This window comes from Garra rufa, chromosome 6, assembly GCF_049309525.1.
Source record: "Garra rufa chromosome 6, GarRuf1.0, whole genome shotgun sequence".
Taxonomy (NCBI): Eukaryota; Metazoa; Chordata; class Actinopteri; order Cypriniformes; family Cyprinidae; genus Garra; species Garra rufa.
The window spans coordinates 6,927,467-6,945,007 of NC_133366.1; the positions used below are offsets into that span (position 1 = coordinate 6,927,467).

The window sequence follows — 17,541 nt, forward strand, 5'->3', positions numbered from 1 at the left end:
ATATATATATATATATATATATATATATATATATATGTGTGTGTGTGTGTGTTTTATTTTTTCTTATTGTAAAAAAAAGTATGTATGAATATACAACGTTCCTAATACGTTGCCAGTATGTAGCTACAATATTTTTTTATTATTATTATTTACTTTTGCAGATTTAAAATGCGAATCAGAGAAGATCATCAGCGCACAGCGCCCCCTGTTGTTTGGGTATATTCATGTTTTAGTAATTCTATCCTACCATCTTTTTCTTCCAATGAAAGTTTGACATGTCATTTCCTCATACTTAGATGTTGTACCAAAGTTAGGAAGTGTTTTGTTGGCATCACGTCTCAGCAAAATCTCCAGCTGGCTCTAAAAATGGCGCTTGAGGCTGATCTGTCGTGTCCTGTGTGCACCGATGTCTTTCGTGATCCGGTGTTATTGGGCTGTGGTCACAGTTTCTGCCGTCAGTGCATTAATGATTACTGGACTTCCAGCAGCTACAGAAACTGTCCCGTCTGTCGACAGGCGTCACTGCAGCAACCGGTGTCCAACTTAAGCTTGAGAAACACCTGTGAGTCTTACCTGAGTGAGAAAAACATTCTGAAAGAAAGGGATGAAGAACTTGCGTGTCACATACACGGAGAGAAAATCGAGCTGTTCTGTCAAACAGATGAACAGGGTATATGTGCAACGTGTAAGAAACATGAACATAGATGGCACAAAACACAAAAACTACAACAAGCCGTGCGACAACGCAAGGTGAGATCGGGTGCGCAGATGTCATTAATAAATGCTTCAGTATGGCTGCCCACTTCTTTACCGAAAGAATGAGTTTGTATTACATGCATTGTCTTTAAAGGGGAAGCTGAAAGCAGCTCTTCATTCAGCTGAGAAGTCTTTGGTCTCATTACAGAATGGTACGGCACTGGACCCCAAAATCTCCAGGTACATACAGGTGGGGTTCCTGTTTATTATAAGAATATAATTAAACAAATTTACATTTTTATTAGTCTGTCAGATCACTCCCAACGAAGGAATGAGTAGGCTGAATGTTTTTTTTTTTTTTTTTTTTTTTTACAAAATGTGACATGAATTCACCAAGTAAGTCTGGACTTAAATAAATAAATGAATAAACACTAAATAATTGAATTTAATACTGACTTATGCGGCGCTTGTTATAGAACTTGTGGATCGACGTAATGGAAACTGATTGAGAAAGTCTTCTATGTTACATTATTGCTTGAAATTAAAGTACATAGGCCGATATGTGCCCACATTAAGGTGACGTACAGTAAATGGGGGAAAAATCATCACATGAAAATGCTTCTAGATTTGGGAAGAAGATATGTTTTTAGGTCTGTCATAACTGTTATCCTTTGTGTGGACAGTATGCTTAAATGTTTTCTTTTTATTTGTCTTGTGATATTTGTGTGTGCGTACCCATGACATTCCCCTAGTTTCAAGCTCAAAATACAGAGAGAAAAATAAGAGTGGAGTTTGAGAAACTCCACGAGTTCCTCAGAAACGAGGAAGAGAGCAGGATAGCAGCTCTGAATGAAGAAGAGAACGAAAAGATGGGAAAGATGAAAAGAAGAATACAAGGAGGAATACTGTCTCTCCTTGACAGAGTCAAAGAACTGGAAGAAGGAATTAAGGATGATGACATAACTCTCTTGCAGGTTGGTTCACTGTTCACTGTGCTAAATCCTGCCAAAAATCATCATATTCTGTTTTGTATATATATATATACAGTTGCAATTAAAATTATCGCAACCCCATTGCAAGACATTTTGATGCAAAGAACAAAATTTTGTCAAACCATTTCAACAAAGGCATCAGTACACTATTAGAGGAAGTTTAATACATTTTTGAGTAGTTCGGAAAATGTAAGTCAATGAATAATGAAAAACACACAAAAGTAAAATTTGGTGCAGAATCTTTTATTCTTTAAAACCACCCATAAACGCTGCCTGTAAGTGCTTAGAAGCGCCTGTCACCTCTCTCCTGCAATCTCTGCCCATTCCTCACCTAAAAAACTTTCAGATCACTGATAGTCTTTGGTTTTCACATTGCCACTGCTTTCTTCAAATTCAACCAAATATTTTCAATGACAAATAAATCTGGAGGCTGAACAGGCCACTCAAGAACATTCTATGACTGATCCCTGAACCAAGCGTAAGTAGATTTGCATCTGTTCTTTAGGATGATTGTCCTGCAGGAAAGTCCATTGATTATTAGCTTCAGTCTTTGCACCAAAGGCATCACAATTCTTGTCAAAATGGCCTGATACTTCAAAGAATCCATAATATCCTTCATACGGTCATGATTTCCACTTACTGCTACAGTAAAACAACCCCATAACAGGACTGGACCTCCATGTTTGACGTAGGAGATGGTGTTCTTTTGTTTAGTAAGGTTTGCTTTTTTGTTTTTTTGCACCAGACACACCACTAGCCAAAAACGTTCCAGTTTGGTCACATCACTTCCAGAACTCCACAAGTCTATCCAAACTAATTTTAGCATGGCTCAAGAGTGATATTCTGACAAGATGCCTCAACATGAAGGCCATACTTAATGTTCATCTTATACTCTGCATTAAAATGTTGTTCCTCCTTTCGTCAAGTCATCTTGCAAGTCTTTGTCTGTACATTGCAGGTTTTTCTACGTTGCTTTGGTCAAACATTTTATGATATTGTGCTTTTTTATGTTCAACACCCTCAAATGTGTTCTGTTACAACTAGGGTTGAAAAAATGTGGGATATTTCCAGTAAAAAGGATTTTTTGGAATCTTTCTGTGATTTTTAGAAAGTTTCCAGAAATGTAATGGAAATTTTGCAACCCTAGTTACAACACACTTTAAAGTAATGAATAAGGCTACCAGCTGTGTCTCTAGGAACGTTTGATGACTTGGAAATCTTTATGTAGACTTTCTAATATAATAAATCTATTTCTTCTTTATAGCTTTTGTGAGAGCTCTGCTGAGTTAACCATATTTGCTTCTCAACTTCAGTGCATGCATGAGCTAAATTAATGTATGTGTAACTCCCCAAGCTGTTTTTAGTGAGTTTCTAAAGACATAATAGATAATTTTGTTCCCTATGATAAAAATAAGTGACTTAAAACAGCAATGTTGAATAATTGTGACATAGCTGTATTATGATTTTTTCTTTAGAAAACATTATCATCAAAAACATTACATTTATATATTGACGTTAGCACTTTTAATATGCTAGTAAACTGTTGGAGATGCAATTTTTATAAAGTCCTGGATCTTCAGAAAAGCTTGTATTTGTAAAGCACTGCAGTCTTTGGGTGTTGAATAATTTTAATTGCAACAAATGAAACAGATTTTTGCCATGGAAATAGTATCAGCTGCTGCCATGCTATCTCTGATACAAAAAGATAAACTGGCATTCATTTAGAGGTTTATGAGTGACACGTAGGAGTCAGATATGCAAATACTTCATTCACCCACATTGTATATTTTTGTTGTAGTATATGTGTACTATTAGTGTAACAAAATCGAAATGATTTGAGTATGCGGTTACATGTTCTTATGGGGTGTTGGTTACATTTTATTGTTATTATTTCATCGAACTTATGTTACTGTATCTTGCCTTCCCAGAAATTTCATGGAATTATGGACAGGTATTTTGATTTCCATTTTTCTTTTTGAATGTTCATGAGCATTCGTTTTCAAAGCTGATTCTGTGATGTGTGTGTTTGTTTAGGACTGACTACACACTTCCAGATCAGGAGCTGAGTTCAGAAACTCTTATTGATGTTCCCAAACATCTGGGCAATTTGAAGTACCAAGCTTGGGAGAAGATGAAGGATATCTGCCCTTACTGTGAGTACTAGGCTAGTACTAGTAAATTCCTTTAAGAACAGCTGTTTAATATGAGCACCAATGACTTTTCCCTGTTCCTTTCAGACCCTGTGATCCTGAACCCAAATGTAGCTCCACCAGACATCTCTTTGTCAGATGATCTGACCTCTGTGACCTCATGTTTTCATCAGAAAGACGAGCCCAACCCTCTTCGTCTGCACAGGAGCCGTGTGGTGTTGGGGAGTGTGGGATATGCTGATGGTGTTCACACATGGGACGTTGAGGTGGGAAGCAATCACCATTGGAGCCTTGGAGTGTGTCTTGACTCAGAGGGAAAACCTACTACACAGTCTTTGACCCCAGAAAACGGCTTCTGGGGTCTCAGACGTGATGGAGACTCATACAGATTGATGACAAGTGAATTATCTAGGCTTCAGATGATGGTAGATCCAGAGGTGGTGAGAGTAACGCTGGAGTATGCTCATGAGTGGGTTCAGGACTCACTGCAACTGAAACGCTGGAGGAAGGTGAGCTTTTCTGATGCCAGGAGCGAGTCAATTATTGCACACTTTGCTAGAGTGCCATTGGAGAAGAAACTGATTCCCTTTGTGATTTCAGAAGATCAGTCTGTCCCCCTGCGTTTTGTCCCAGCTAAAGTTATTCTGACGGTTGAACAGAAATCATCATTTCTAGAGAGAAATCGAGAATTGCTCATTTTGTGTTTTATTTCTGTCATAGGTATATTGGCCATTCTGTTAGAAAAAAAGTTAACCGGTTAAAATTGTATGTCTTTCGCGATGTCTTTCTTTTCCTTTGACTGTCAGTTTTTGGGTTAGAATGTGTTGTTGTTATTTCAAGATCAAATAAATAATGAGCATGGCATCTAAGGACTCAACTTAGCTGTGTTTGTCAAGTTCTAAACATTAATCAAAAGGGTTGCAACTTGCAAAAAAGTAATTAGTAAATGAAGGCTTCTGACTAGGAACAACAGGACCGATTTGTTGAACTTGGCAGCTAAATCTCAACATCAGATTGAGTCTCATTCAAGTCAGTGCCTTCCACTTTTAATTGTTCTACTAATCAAGATGCAGAGGGAAAAACACAAGGGAAAAGACAAAGGCATGGTAGCAATTAGAAAAGCTTTAATGATACATTTTTTGAAATATCAAAGATTTATAAATGTTCTTATCAAAAACAAGTGAAGAAAAATGACTGCACATTCTCACTTTTTAATTTGGATGAGACAATCCGTTTTATGGTTAATTTGGTAATATTCACATTTTTACTGTACAAAAAGTTGTTTGAGTTAAAAGAAGTAAATGTTTTTGTTGCCTTAAGATTTTAAGTTTAGTCAACTTGAAAGTGTAAACTTTGATGTTTGAGTTGAGTAAACTTAAAACTTTAAGGCAGCGACAATACTTTGATCAAGTTGAAACAACATTTTTTTTACAGAGTGTGAGAAAACATCAAAAATAAAATGAGATTAAGTCAGAAAAAGTTAAAGCAATATATAAAAGTGACAATGGAAGGAATACAGTATATATGTGAATTAATAAAATGTTTAAGATTACAAGTACAACACAGGTTTTCATTTTCTATTTAACCTGATCAAAGCCCAGGGAACAGGTAGAATTTCCGTGCAACTGATGTTCTTTCTAGACAAGGCAAGAGTTTGTTATCTGTTCTTCCTGGGCATGTCTCCATGGCTAAGATGACCTATAAAAAAACATTTCAATGTTTAAAAGACATTAAAGGGGGGGGGGGGGGGGAGGGGGGGGGGATGATGACGAATAAGACAAATCAGTCTAAATTATCTTTCATTTCCAATTTACCTTCCTGAATAACTCCATAATGTCATGTTTATGAGCCCATTCACAGAAAACCTCCACTATGTAATTTATAAAGTGGCTTCCAGTTTTAGTATTCCTGTATGCTACAGTATCTGTGGAGATAAGACATTGGCAGGTTATACAATAAACTACTTCATGAAACAACTTTTGAAACTTTGCTAATTTTTGCAGAAACATTGGCTGATATGAACAGTGTTTTTTGTATTGGCTATGTAAGCTCCTGCCCCAATGTGTGGATCAACAATAAACTAACATTTTATACAAAAGGACAACAATGTTCAGTTGCTTTAACCATTTCTACCACACATTCACATAAGGGCAAATTGACTCACCAGGGAGGGTGGACATAAAGCAGACAAAGTCTTTCTCCTTGTGCACCCAGGCGTCTGACACTTCAGCCACTTGGTCCTGAACATCCTTTCCCCCAGGGAGACCTGAGTGACACAGATATGGTTAACAATATTATGCTGAGTATACAATAGAAATTAAATATAGAAATAAAAATGAGAAGTAACAATATCATAACCACTGAGTTTCATTAGTTATGTCGTACCTCCTCTGCAAGCCTGAATAAGAATAACCTTCGGTTTATCAATCAGAGCAGGACAGTTCAGTGAGTTTAGATGGGAGTAGGTCTTGTCAACAAAGTAGAGGTCATTGGGGTTTCCAGGATAATGGACACCTAAAATGGCATCTCTATTGTTAATTCTTTTCCCATGAGACATGATAACCACAAAGGTGCTGTCTGAGTTTTGATGTTCAGAACGTGTAGAGAAGTCTCTGACTTCTTTATCTATTGCCTGTGAATAAATAAAATAACTATTTTCAAAGAAATGCATGATATCAAATGTATAACATAATTATACTTGTTCCACACTATAAATTTATTAGCTGTACATAGACACTATTGGTTTCACGAAGGGGCAATCTTGTCTTACGCACATCTCCAGAGAGGTTTCTGTGTTTCTCAACATTATAACCCAAAGCTTTCAGCAGCCACTCTATGTTCTCCTCATCTCTCTCTGCTCCATCCCTGTTGTGCTTTTTACAGTCAAAATGTATGTTGGTGATTAGCAGTGCTAGGCCCTTCCTCTGAGACGTCGTTGGTACATAAATCTATGGAAGCAAACACACACACACACACACACACACACACACACACACACACACACACACACAATATATGCCAAATTATCATAGAGTATGATGCAGAATAACAGAATCAGTATGTCCCAACTCTTAAGACTCCCCAGTAGTTTCTGTTATCATGCGACAAATGTAATATAGCATATGTATGTATATAAATGAATAAATAAGAAGAGTATATCATTGTTAAATTACATAAACCATATGTTTGAAAAAACAAATACAGAACCCTTTAAAATTAATGCTGTATCAAATCAGACAAAATAAACAGACTCCAGTAAAAAGGCTGTAAGATGTTTATATACACACTGTAAAAAAAATTCACCAGATTCAACTTAAAAACCTAAGTTCAGCAGCTGCCTTAAAATTTCAAGTTAATTCAGCCTAAAACCACAAGTCATTTTAACTTATTACAATAAAAATGAGTTGATATAACTTGTGAGTTGAAATGACTTAAGTTGATTTAACTTAAAATTTTAAGGCTTTCAACACACTCAAATGTATATACCATGATAATGCTACAGGATTAACTACTCCTAAATGTACTGTTGTCACAAAGCTAACTGAAACAGAGATACTTGCTTCATCTCCCATATCTTGAAGAATTCTGCGCTTAAACTCTTGGGTAGAATGAGTCATGTGGCCTTGTTTCCCCTCAGACTGGTTAAGCTGTGGCTCCACAGGCACTGGAGCATGTCTTGTGTCCTCCTGTACAGTCTTCAGAACTGAAGCCAGAAAAACAAGCATCATTCTACACTCAAAAAAGTGATGTTTCAGTTTTGTTCACTTTACCTGAACAATTCATGTTAAATGAATGCCATTTGGGCTATTGTTCATTTCAACATGCACTCAAAAAAACAGCACTTTGGTTGAACGTGGTTTAATCGTGGACAGTGTTTCCACATGATTCCACCACATTATCTTAAAGGGATAGTTCACCCAAAAATGAAAATTTTATATTTATCTGCTTACCCCCAGGGCATCCAAGATGTAGGTGACTCTGTTTCCTCAGAAAAACACAAACGAAGATTTTTAATGAAAACCGGTGTTGTGCCGAAATCTGTGACCAGGGGTCGCTGTTCAGCAAATATTGGCGCGGGAGCGCGCACACGGTGAATCAGACGCTGAAACGCAATGATCATCGTCGTAGTGATGCTGCAAAATAAGCTTCATGTTTTAAAGATAAAACTACCACTGGACAAACTAGATATTGTGGCATCTAAATGCTTGCATAAAGAAGACATTAGTCATTAATGCTGTGCTGTGCTGTTGTTGTCTGTGTTACTACTATGAATGGTTTTGGTTTAAATAACATTCTCATTAATGGATAGGCTCATTTTTTATTCTTATTACTATTTAATTCAATTACCCAGTATAGTTTGTGCTTTACAAATGCATACCACTCTGAGATATTAGACGATATAGTATGAGTCACTGGATCTGGTCAACTACCGAAATATGTGATCTCTTTTTATTTCAAATAACACATTGTAATATTCAATAAAGTGACTCATGTGATGTGATCCTCTTTTTTATTTTAAAAAGCATATGGATCAGATATTGAGAAATCTATTGAGATATTGAGAAGGTCAAATTCATAGCTACCTCTATTTATTTTATAATTTTTTAATAAAGTAACTCATGTAATGTGTGACCATCTCCCCTTTCTGTTTTATAAAGCATATTGATAAGATGTTGAGAAATCAGTAGATACAGTACAGTCACAGAATCTGACAGGTCAAATTCATTGTATTTTGTCTTTTAAATAAAACTGTTCATTTTCTACCTTGCGCATGCTTTGACACTTTATTGAAGGTTTTTTTATTGTAATGATTTGTAAAATAACAGTGTTTCTCTGTAGAACATTTAGTGCTTTCATTGTAATAATCTAGGTAAAATCTGTCAAATAAGGGTTTTACACTGTAAAAAAACGGTCAAACACCTGGCAGCTATAACTGCCAAATAAAAACCATAAAGTAAAAGTAAAATATCCTAATTGAAACAAGAAAAAAATCTGTAAAATAAAGATGTTTTTCTTTAAAAGCTTTAAATGACAATATCTGTAAAATTATTGTTTTTGCACTTTATTTTTAAGATTTAATTATGATTTTTTTTTATTTAGTGTACCGAAATATGTGACTCTTCTTAATTTCATTATAACTGACTATAATATTCAGTAAAGTGACCATCTTCCCTTTCTGTTTTATAATGCATATTGATCATATATTGAGAAGTCTATCAAAAATGATACAATATGCATTAAGTAAAGTAAAAATTAGTCCAGAATAGAGCTGCATGACTAATTTTGCACTGCAACAGAAGGGTTAATATTATGAAAATGCACAAGCCTCTAGGTTGGTTATTGGTGAAGGATAGGGTAATTGATTCTGTGTTGTGTTTTATAAGACATATCTCTGTATCAAGAGTTCCAAGTGTATTGTACTGTCAACTTTTGTATATTAGTGCTAGTCATAAATTTAACACCAGTCATGCATTAAAAGGATATTTTCTTTTTTGCTTTCTGTTTCGAAAACTAATTCAAAGCAACGGACTGTAATAGAAGAATGAAAACATGGAATGAATTGCCATCGTATATACATGTTTTTTAACAAGTAAAATGAGGTTTAAATTTAATGGCACAGTACTAAGTGGATTGTTGATGTTGATGTTTTTAAAAGTTAAAGTTTGAATTTCTTTATATATAATAATATAATAAATGCACACTCCAAATCAAAGCAATACTAAATATTGTAATGATATATATGTAATTAATCTTGATGAACTGTACAATTGTCAGAACTAAGAAGAGTCTAAAAGAATTAAGAGGATGAATAATTTGGGAGGGTTAAATGCATGCTACTGATTTTACTCTATTGTGTATCAGTGATAATACACTGGCATACAGTACAATTTGTGTAAGTCACATGGCTTATTATTAACACAGATATTATGAAATAAAAGTCACATATTCCGGTAGCTATGAATTTGACCTGACAGACTATGACTCTACTGTATCTACTGATTTCTCAATATCTAATTAATATGCTTTATAAAACAGAAAGGGGAGATGGTCACACATTATGAGTTACTTTATAAAAAAATTATAAAATAAATAGAGGTAGTTATGAATTTGACCTGTCAGATTCTGTGACCCTATTGTATCTACAGTACAGATTTCTCAATATCTGATCCATATGCTTTTTAAAATAAAAAAGAGGATCACATCACATGAGTCACTTTATTGAATATTACAATGTGTTATTTGAAATAAAAAGAGATCACATATTTCGGTAGTTGACCAGATCCAGTGACTCATAGCATATCGTCTAATATCTCAGAGTGGTATGCATTTGTAAAGCACAAACTATACTGGGTAATTGAATTTAATAGTAATAAGAATAAAAAATGAGCCTATCCATTAATGAGAATGTTATTTAAACCAAAACCATTCATAGTAGTAACACAGACAACAACAGCACAGCATTAATGATTAATGTCTTCTCTATGCAAGCATTTAGATGCCACAATATCTAGTTTGTCCAATAGTCGTTATTTCTTTAAAACATGAAACTTATTTTGCAGCATCACTGCGACGATGATCACTCCGTTTCAGCGTCTGATTCACCGTGTGCGCGCTCCCGCGCCAATATTTGCTGAACAGCGACCCCTGGTCACAGTTTTCGGCACAACACCGGTGCAGTCTGCCAGCCTTATCATGGACGTGGATGGGCACCAAACCTTTAAAAGTAAACAAAAACATGCACAGACAAATCCAAATTACACCCTGCGACTCGTGACGATACATTGATGTCTTAAGACACGAAACGATCGTTTTTTTGTGAGAAACTGAACAGTATTTATATAATTTTTTACCTTTGATACACAGCCACGTCCATCTGTCTTGAGCACAAGTTTGGCATCAGTCACGTCACATGTGTAGCGCTCTAACGTAGAATACGCAAACGCCGGAAGAGGAAATCAGTGAAAAGTCCCGGATGAGTTTGCACAAACAAACGTAATCTTTTAGCTTTAAGTCGGTTTAAACAATCAGGATACGCGCAAGTAATTACCATTTTGAATATCCGCTATGCCCACAATCTCTGTGCTCTGTGTAAACAATGAGTGTCGTATACATGCGACAGATCGCTTCCGGCGTTTGCGTATTCTACGTTAGAGCGCGTGCTCATATAATGTGACTGATGCCGAATGCGTGCTCAAGACAGATGGACGTGGCTGTGTATCAAAGGTAAAAAATTATATAAATACTGTTCAGTTTCTCACAAAAAACGATCGTTTCGTGTCTTAAGACATCAATGTATCATCACGAGCCACGGGGTGTAATTTGGATTTGTCTGTGCATGTTTTTTTTTTACTTTTAAAGGTTTGGTGCCCATCCACACCCATGATAAGGCTGGCAGACTGCACCGGTTTTCATTAAAAATCTTCATTTGTGTTTTTCTGAGGAAACAAAGTCACCTACATCTTGGATGCATTGGGGGTAAGCAGATAAACATCAAATTTTCATTTTTGCTTGAACTATCCCTTTAATTAATTACATTCAAACTAAACCTATTCGATTTTGGTCGACTAGATCTACTGCAGATTTAGTCGACTAAAACTAAGTCTAAAACAATTCAGATGACTAAAATATGACTAAAATTAAATGGCATTTTAGTCCAAAGACTATGACTCAAACTGACAGTGCTGTAAACATAATATGCATAACATAATGTTACTTCAGTACATACTCCAATTTAATTTTGCTTCACTCCAGCCCTTAAAATCATTCTTATTAGATAGATAGATCCTTGAGTATTAGCAGTCCTTTTAAGACAAGTCATGTCACTCGGCGGCCATCTTTGAAACGCCTCTCAGGCATACAAGTGCAGCTCCTATCTGTTTGAATGGGGAAACATCAAATTCTCCAAAACTGTTCGCCAAACTTACGATTAAATTTCATATTTGAAATCTCCAAAGAAATCCAACAAGAACTGCCTCATAAATATAGTTCCTTGTGCTCCAATAGCGTATAAAAAACGCTTATTTTTCCGGCTAGATGAATCAGTGCGCATGCGCAGTACTGAACGCACGTCTTAGAACGCTGACTGTTTCTATAGCAACCGGACTTCTAACGGCAGATGCAGTGACGCGCTGACTTTACTAATCAACGATTGGCTCTTTCACTTAGAAGGCGGAGCTTCGCGGCCATGATGACCGTTGCATTTTTCCCCATTCAAAACTACACGAGTGACATGTCTTTGGTGTTCTATTGTCTTTGGTATTAGCTGAAGTTCACTGGGCCGTTAAACACACCACCATTAAGAACAGGGGCCTTTACGGTTCCTCCATTGGCAGTGTTTATGGTCACTGTAACTCCTGCAGTTGAAACAGTTGAAACAGTTGCAGCAGCTGCACCGGATGAAGCTCCGCCTCCAGCAGAAACATCCTCTGGAACTGATTCAAACAGAGATAAATTAAAAAATGCTTAAAAAAAAATCATTGATATAGATAAAAAAAAAAAAAAAAAACCTTTTGGAAGTTTTTCCTGCAGCTTATCAGCCAGATCATTATGATTAATTTTGCGTAGCACGCTGACTGCAATTCTCCCGGCCTTTAAATGGTACTGCTGCACCATGAGATTCACAACCCTATTGCGATTAGCGTTCTCCAGCTTTCCAACAGGAATAGGCTCATCTTCTGTCAAATTTTCCAGGTTCCATCTGAAATCTTCTAAATCTGACTGCATTAGGCCATAAAGTGCATCAAGAATCGCGTGTTTGGTTGAAGCCATTTCGTTTCACTATAAAGAGAAAAACATATAGCATTACAACAATGTCAGCCTCATTGCCAGCGGATATATCCTGCACAGTGTAAATAGTTTTGGTGGTCCTAGCAGAGAAATCAGCATGTTGTCATTTCATTTATAAACCTTATTTGCAACTGTAAATATAGGATTGCCACCTTCAGTGTGGCAGAATAAGGGACACCCATTCACACTGATGATTTTAACACCTCACATCTTTATTTATTCCTGAAGAACTCCTCCAGTATCTGTATGCTTTAAGCAGTCATTCTGTCTGGAACCATTTATTACATTTTAGATTATCACATATTTTATTAAAATTTTTAAATATTTGTACATTTTTTATTTAAATTAGCTTAATAAATAATTGAATATTAACTGAACAAATAAGCTTTTCATTGATGTATGGTTTGTTAGGATAGGACAATATTTGGAATCTGAGTGTGCAAAAAAACCCCTGACCTTTAAAGTTGTCCAAATAAAGTTCTTAGCAATGCATTTTACTTATGAAAAAATGAAGTTTACACTTATGGTAGGAAATTTACTAAATATCTTCACGGAACATGATCTTTACTTAATATATGAAGGCGATTAACTGATAAAGAACAGGAAACAAGAACAACCAAATATGGGCACAAGATGGAGAAACCCAAAGAGTCCAACTGGGTGTGACAATATCCTCAATGATTTTTGACATAAAAGAAAAATCAATCATTTTGACCCACTGCTTTTTTTGGCTATGGTATAGCGCTTATCACATGTTTTTTTTTTACTGCTAATAATAAAGCAACTTGTAATCTTAATACTAATCTGAATAAATTTTTTTTATTATATTTATTATTTGGCAGACATGAGCTTGACAAAAATCTCCTAGTTTTGTATAAACCAGACCATTTTCCTGTTATGCTCAAAGTAATGTTTTAGGACAGAACTTTGTTTTTTCTCCTCATATTTTTGAACCACATATTTTTCTACATGCGAATGTCCAATATAGAGCTGGAAACAAGATAGGGACCGTCTAAAAAGTTCTTATTGTTTTTTTTATTGTGTGCAAAGTGCAAACAGACAACTACATTTTAACAGATGGGCCAGCAAATATTACTCACATTGTGTCTTCTAATGCTATAGATGTTCTTTGGCAACAATACAAATTGCATTGTGATGCTGTTTGAAAAGATGTTTAGGAAATGAAAAATAATGAACATAAACTGTAATTTGGTAACAATAGACAAGTGGAAAAATCACTTAATCTCCTGAACATAGTTAATTGCTTAAGTTTACAGCTGTTTTCATTCATTTATTTGCCTTAAAATGAACAAGAACTGTGTTGGCATGTTGGTTTTAACAATGCTCCAAGCAAGTTGGAACATCTTGTCTGGACCCTACAGAACATACTTCAGCCCATGTCTTGTTTTATTCACTCTGTTTTATTCTGTTATTTTCTGGTTTTAAGTGCGATAAATATTTCACATTGTTAACTGTGTTCTCCAGGTGTTGATAGAATAACTAAACTATCTGTTATGTTTTTTTCTGTTGTATGACTTCTTTGTTAACCATTAAACTCTCACAATAACACAATTCATGTGCATTAATTCATGTCTACAGTCCTGCAGAAATAGGCATTGAGACAACTTTCAGTTCAAAAGCTTTCCAAAGGATGGTCACACTGTTCCAAAACAAATGATAAAATATTTATCTGACCCTAAAGAACATATTTCAAGTCTTAAATAAATATACAATAATTTACTGTAAATGTTCAAAATCTAGCATCAATGTATTCTATGGGTTTCTTCAGTGGCACACCATTTAGTTCAATAACTTTTGAAAAGAGGGTCAGATGTGCAGATGTTCAATATCTATCATCATTGAAGAGGTTTCTTCATTGACACTCCTTCCATGAAAAATATTACATCATCCACATTTTTTAATTCTGTAATATCTGAAAACAGTAACTTCTTTAATTTATAGATTCATTTAGAGGAATGATTTGCTTTAAACGTACTTTGAAACCATTATAAACAAAGTTTCACCTTCAGTATGTCTGTAAGTCCAGAAAATGTTACAAATTGAACATTTAGAGCAAATAATTGTACATCAAATACTTACAGTACGTTATTTAGAGTCAATTAAATATTTTGCAACTTGTTTTGGAGCGATGTGACCCTCTTTTCAAAAGTTATTGAACTAAATGGTGTGCCACTGAAGAAACCCATAGTATACATTGATGCTAGATTTTGAATATTTACAGTAAATAATTGTATATTTAAGACTTGAAATATGTTCTTTAGGGTCAGATAAATATCTAACCACAAGTTCAACACTTCACCATAATGGTAACCTCGAAAATCAAAATAAACAACAACCCTTAGATGTCAAATAAATTTGAAAAACACACTTTAAGAAGCCTTTTCCTCTGCTAAAAACACATTAAACAGCACTTAATTTCCACATTTCTGCTCCTGATCAAGCCCTATGTGCAAAGCATGCTGGGCACTAGAAATCCACTGCTCAGTCTCAGGATTATCAGAAGTGTCTGTTGTTGTTTTTGTAGTGTTACCATTGTGTGTTCAGTTTGAGGATGGACAGCAACTCTTTAAGATTACATGTAGAACATATTGTTTAACTACTTATATGTAAATATATACTAAGATTTGTTTTAGTTATTAAATTTACAACCCTTAAAAATTAAAGATCAAGGTGAAAATGATGTTATTCTTTTTGAAATGTACAGTGTGGGTCTAAGCTTGGTGGCTCCCACTGTTCTCAGACCCACCACACTCATCACAAATATTTTAAACTCTCCTAATTAAAAATAGATGAGTTTGTTTCTTCAAATGTTTTGAGATAATCAGTCGCCTAAAATGTTTAATTGTTTTTATCAGGTTCTAGAGTGTGATCAAATTAAGTGCAAATGACAGCTGAGTAAAAGTTCAAAAAAAGATTTGTGTTGTTGTAACTTATTGTGAGCTGGGGAAACAAGTAAAATCATTTTTTTAAATGTGTTCTACTATATTTGAGTCTATATTCTTCCAAGAAAGGCTTGAGATGCACCACTTCTTCCCATGTGTGAAATGCACTCCGTTGGTCACTCAGTTTACTTTCCAATCACATTTCAAAAGCTGTCAGACAGGCAATCTATAGGCAAACAGATGACAAAGTACTTAAAGACTCCAAAATGTCCAAAAGTGCCCGGCCCTCACAACCCCACAAAACACAAATCCTTGTCAAAGAATGAATATCATTTATAATATCAGCTATTCAGATTCATAGCTTTTGACACATAGCTGCTGTGCTAATCAGCAGATACAATCAAACAAGTTCAACAACTCACCCAAGATTGTTGGTTTAGGAGACAGACCAGATAAATGTTACTATTTCGCCATTTTCGCCGTCTTTGAAATCAAATTTGAACACCGTTAATCACTCGTTTATGATCGCTTTTCCTCTTCGACTGTTATTTTCAAATGATGCGCGCTTCTTCTGCGCAATGTGCGCATGCGCAGTACAGTCTATGAGTGTGACGTATGGTATGCCTGTTAAATTTGCATAGCGTGGTGACGTTAGGCGTTTTCGCGTCGTGTGTGATGCGTCATTAAAACGCATGCGCATTCTTAACATAATACTCTTATAAAACGTAAAAGTATTAAAAAAAAGCGAAGGGGAAAAAACACTAACATGTTGTAGAGCACATATCCATGATTTGAGTATTTGGTCTGAGGTAAAATTATATGGAATTACAGAGTTTATTCTGTAATATTTGTGTAGTATTATATACAAGGTATTAACATTGTTGCACTTTATTTCACTGTGCATATTGTAACATTACTCTGCACATATATGTTTCTTATTTTAACCTTTCCTCTGTCATGATTATTGTCTATTTAGTATAATTATGGACATTTTTCTGTTGCTTTGGCAATTCTGCCTGTGGAATATTTAAGCCAATAAAGTAGTATTAAGTTAAATTGACTACATACAGTATATTTTCAGTGTCTACATCCCATTTTATGCATGGTGTCTCCAAAAAACCAAACTGATTACAGTGATCTTTTTTTTATTGCAAAGAACAAAACAAAATATTATTGCATATGCATATATATATAATAATTAAAACTATAAACATAAAACATGAGAACAAGAGAAAACAACAACAAAAATATTATCATCATTAACATCTGAAATTCACCTCCATCACTGAAAAAACAATCAGCTGAGCAGTAGCCCTCAAAATCTTTGAAGGAATAAAATCCACGCAGGACCCTTCTGCCATTGCCAACATACCCAGGTGGGCAGTCTTTAAATATTTCACGGCACCGTAGGCACTGGGTCAGTGAATAAGGCACCCGGAACATCTCGCTGTATTGTGCAGAAAATGCACTCCAGATTTGCCTCTTAGTCGTCTTTCTTGTGATTCACCTCCTTTTACATGCGTAGGTACTGATTATTTTGGTCCACTTGAAGTAAAAAGGGGCTGGAATTTGGTAAAAAGATACAGGGTGTTGTTTACCTGCTTAGTGAGTAGAGCTATCCACCTGGAAGTGGCCTATTCATTGGAGACTGATTCCTGTATTATGGCCATAAGAAGGTTCATATGTAGAAGAGGCCAAGTTCAAGAAATTAAATCAGATAATGGAACAAACTATGTAGGAGCAGAGCGAGAACTTTGAGTTTGCCTGGAACAGTTGAATTACAGTAAAATCAAAGACGTAATGCTGAATGAAGGAATCAAATGTAGCTTTAATCCTCCCTCAGGGCCTCATCATGGGGGAGCGTGGGAGAGGCTTGTACGTACCATCAAGAAGACTCTGTATTCCGTTCTAAAACAACAAGCTTTGGATGACGAAGGGCTACAGACAGCACTCTGTGAGGTAGAGGCAATAGTTAATGATCGTCCTATTACCACCATATCTGGTGATGTCACT

The 17,541-nt window shown here is 35.5% G+C and overlaps 2 protein-coding genes across 2 annotated transcripts; one reads left to right on the forward strand and one right to left on the reverse strand.

The window, feature by feature from the left end:
• The first annotated feature begins 366 nt into the window (after positions 1-366).
• trim35-1 (tripartite motif containing 35-1) lies at positions 367-4,702 on the forward strand. The gene is made up of 6 exons (XM_073841489.1): positions 367-750; positions 851-946; positions 1,449-1,670; positions 3,617-3,639; positions 3,723-3,841; positions 3,926-4,702. Exons 1-6 carry the CDS (start codon positions 367-369, stop codon positions 4,597-4,599), a joined length of 1,518 nt encoding a protein of 505 aa, XP_073697590.1. The 3' UTR covers positions 4,600-4,702.
• A 240-nt stretch (positions 4,703-4,942) lies between these two features.
• LOC141335991 (caspase b-like) lies at positions 4,943-16,086 on the reverse strand. Its single transcript, XM_073841504.1, has 9 exons — positions 15,951-16,086; positions 12,346-12,616; positions 12,130-12,270; positions 7,399-7,541; positions 6,613-6,786; positions 6,224-6,470; positions 6,003-6,104; positions 5,653-5,762; positions 4,943-5,536 (listed from the first exon to the last, which is right to left on the reverse strand). The coding sequence occupies exons 2-9, from the start codon at positions 12,605-12,607 to the stop codon at positions 5,429-5,431; spliced, it is 1,287 nt and encodes a 428-aa protein (XP_073697605.1). The 5' UTR covers positions 12,608-12,616; positions 15,951-16,086; the 3' UTR covers positions 4,943-5,428.
• Positions 16,087-17,541: the final 1,455 nt, after the last annotated feature.

Coding starts and splice junctions, on each gene's coding strand:
- trim35-1 (XM_073841489.1), top strand. CDS start 367: ATGGCGCTTGAGGCTGATCTGTCGTGTCCTGTGTGCACCGATGTCTTT. Junction 3,640..3,722: donor TTTCATGGAATTATGGACAG/GTATTTTGATTT, acceptor GTGTTTGTTTAG/GACTGACTACACACTTCCAG. Junction 3,842..3,925: donor GAAGGATATCTGCCCTTACT/GTGAGTACTAGG, acceptor TGTTCCTTTCAG/ACCCTGTGATCCTGAACCCA.
- LOC141335991 (XM_073841504.1), bottom strand. CDS start 12,607: ATGGCTTCAACCAAACACGCGATTCTTGATGCACTTTATGGCCTAATG. Junction 12,271..12,345: donor GCAGGAAAAACTTCCAAAAG/GTTTTTTTTTTT, acceptor TGTTTGAATCAG/TTCCAGAGGATGTTTCTGCT. Junction 7,542..12,129: donor GGCCCCTGTTCTTAATGGTG/GTGTGTTTAACG, acceptor TTCTGGCTTCAG/TTCTGAAGACTGTACAGGAG.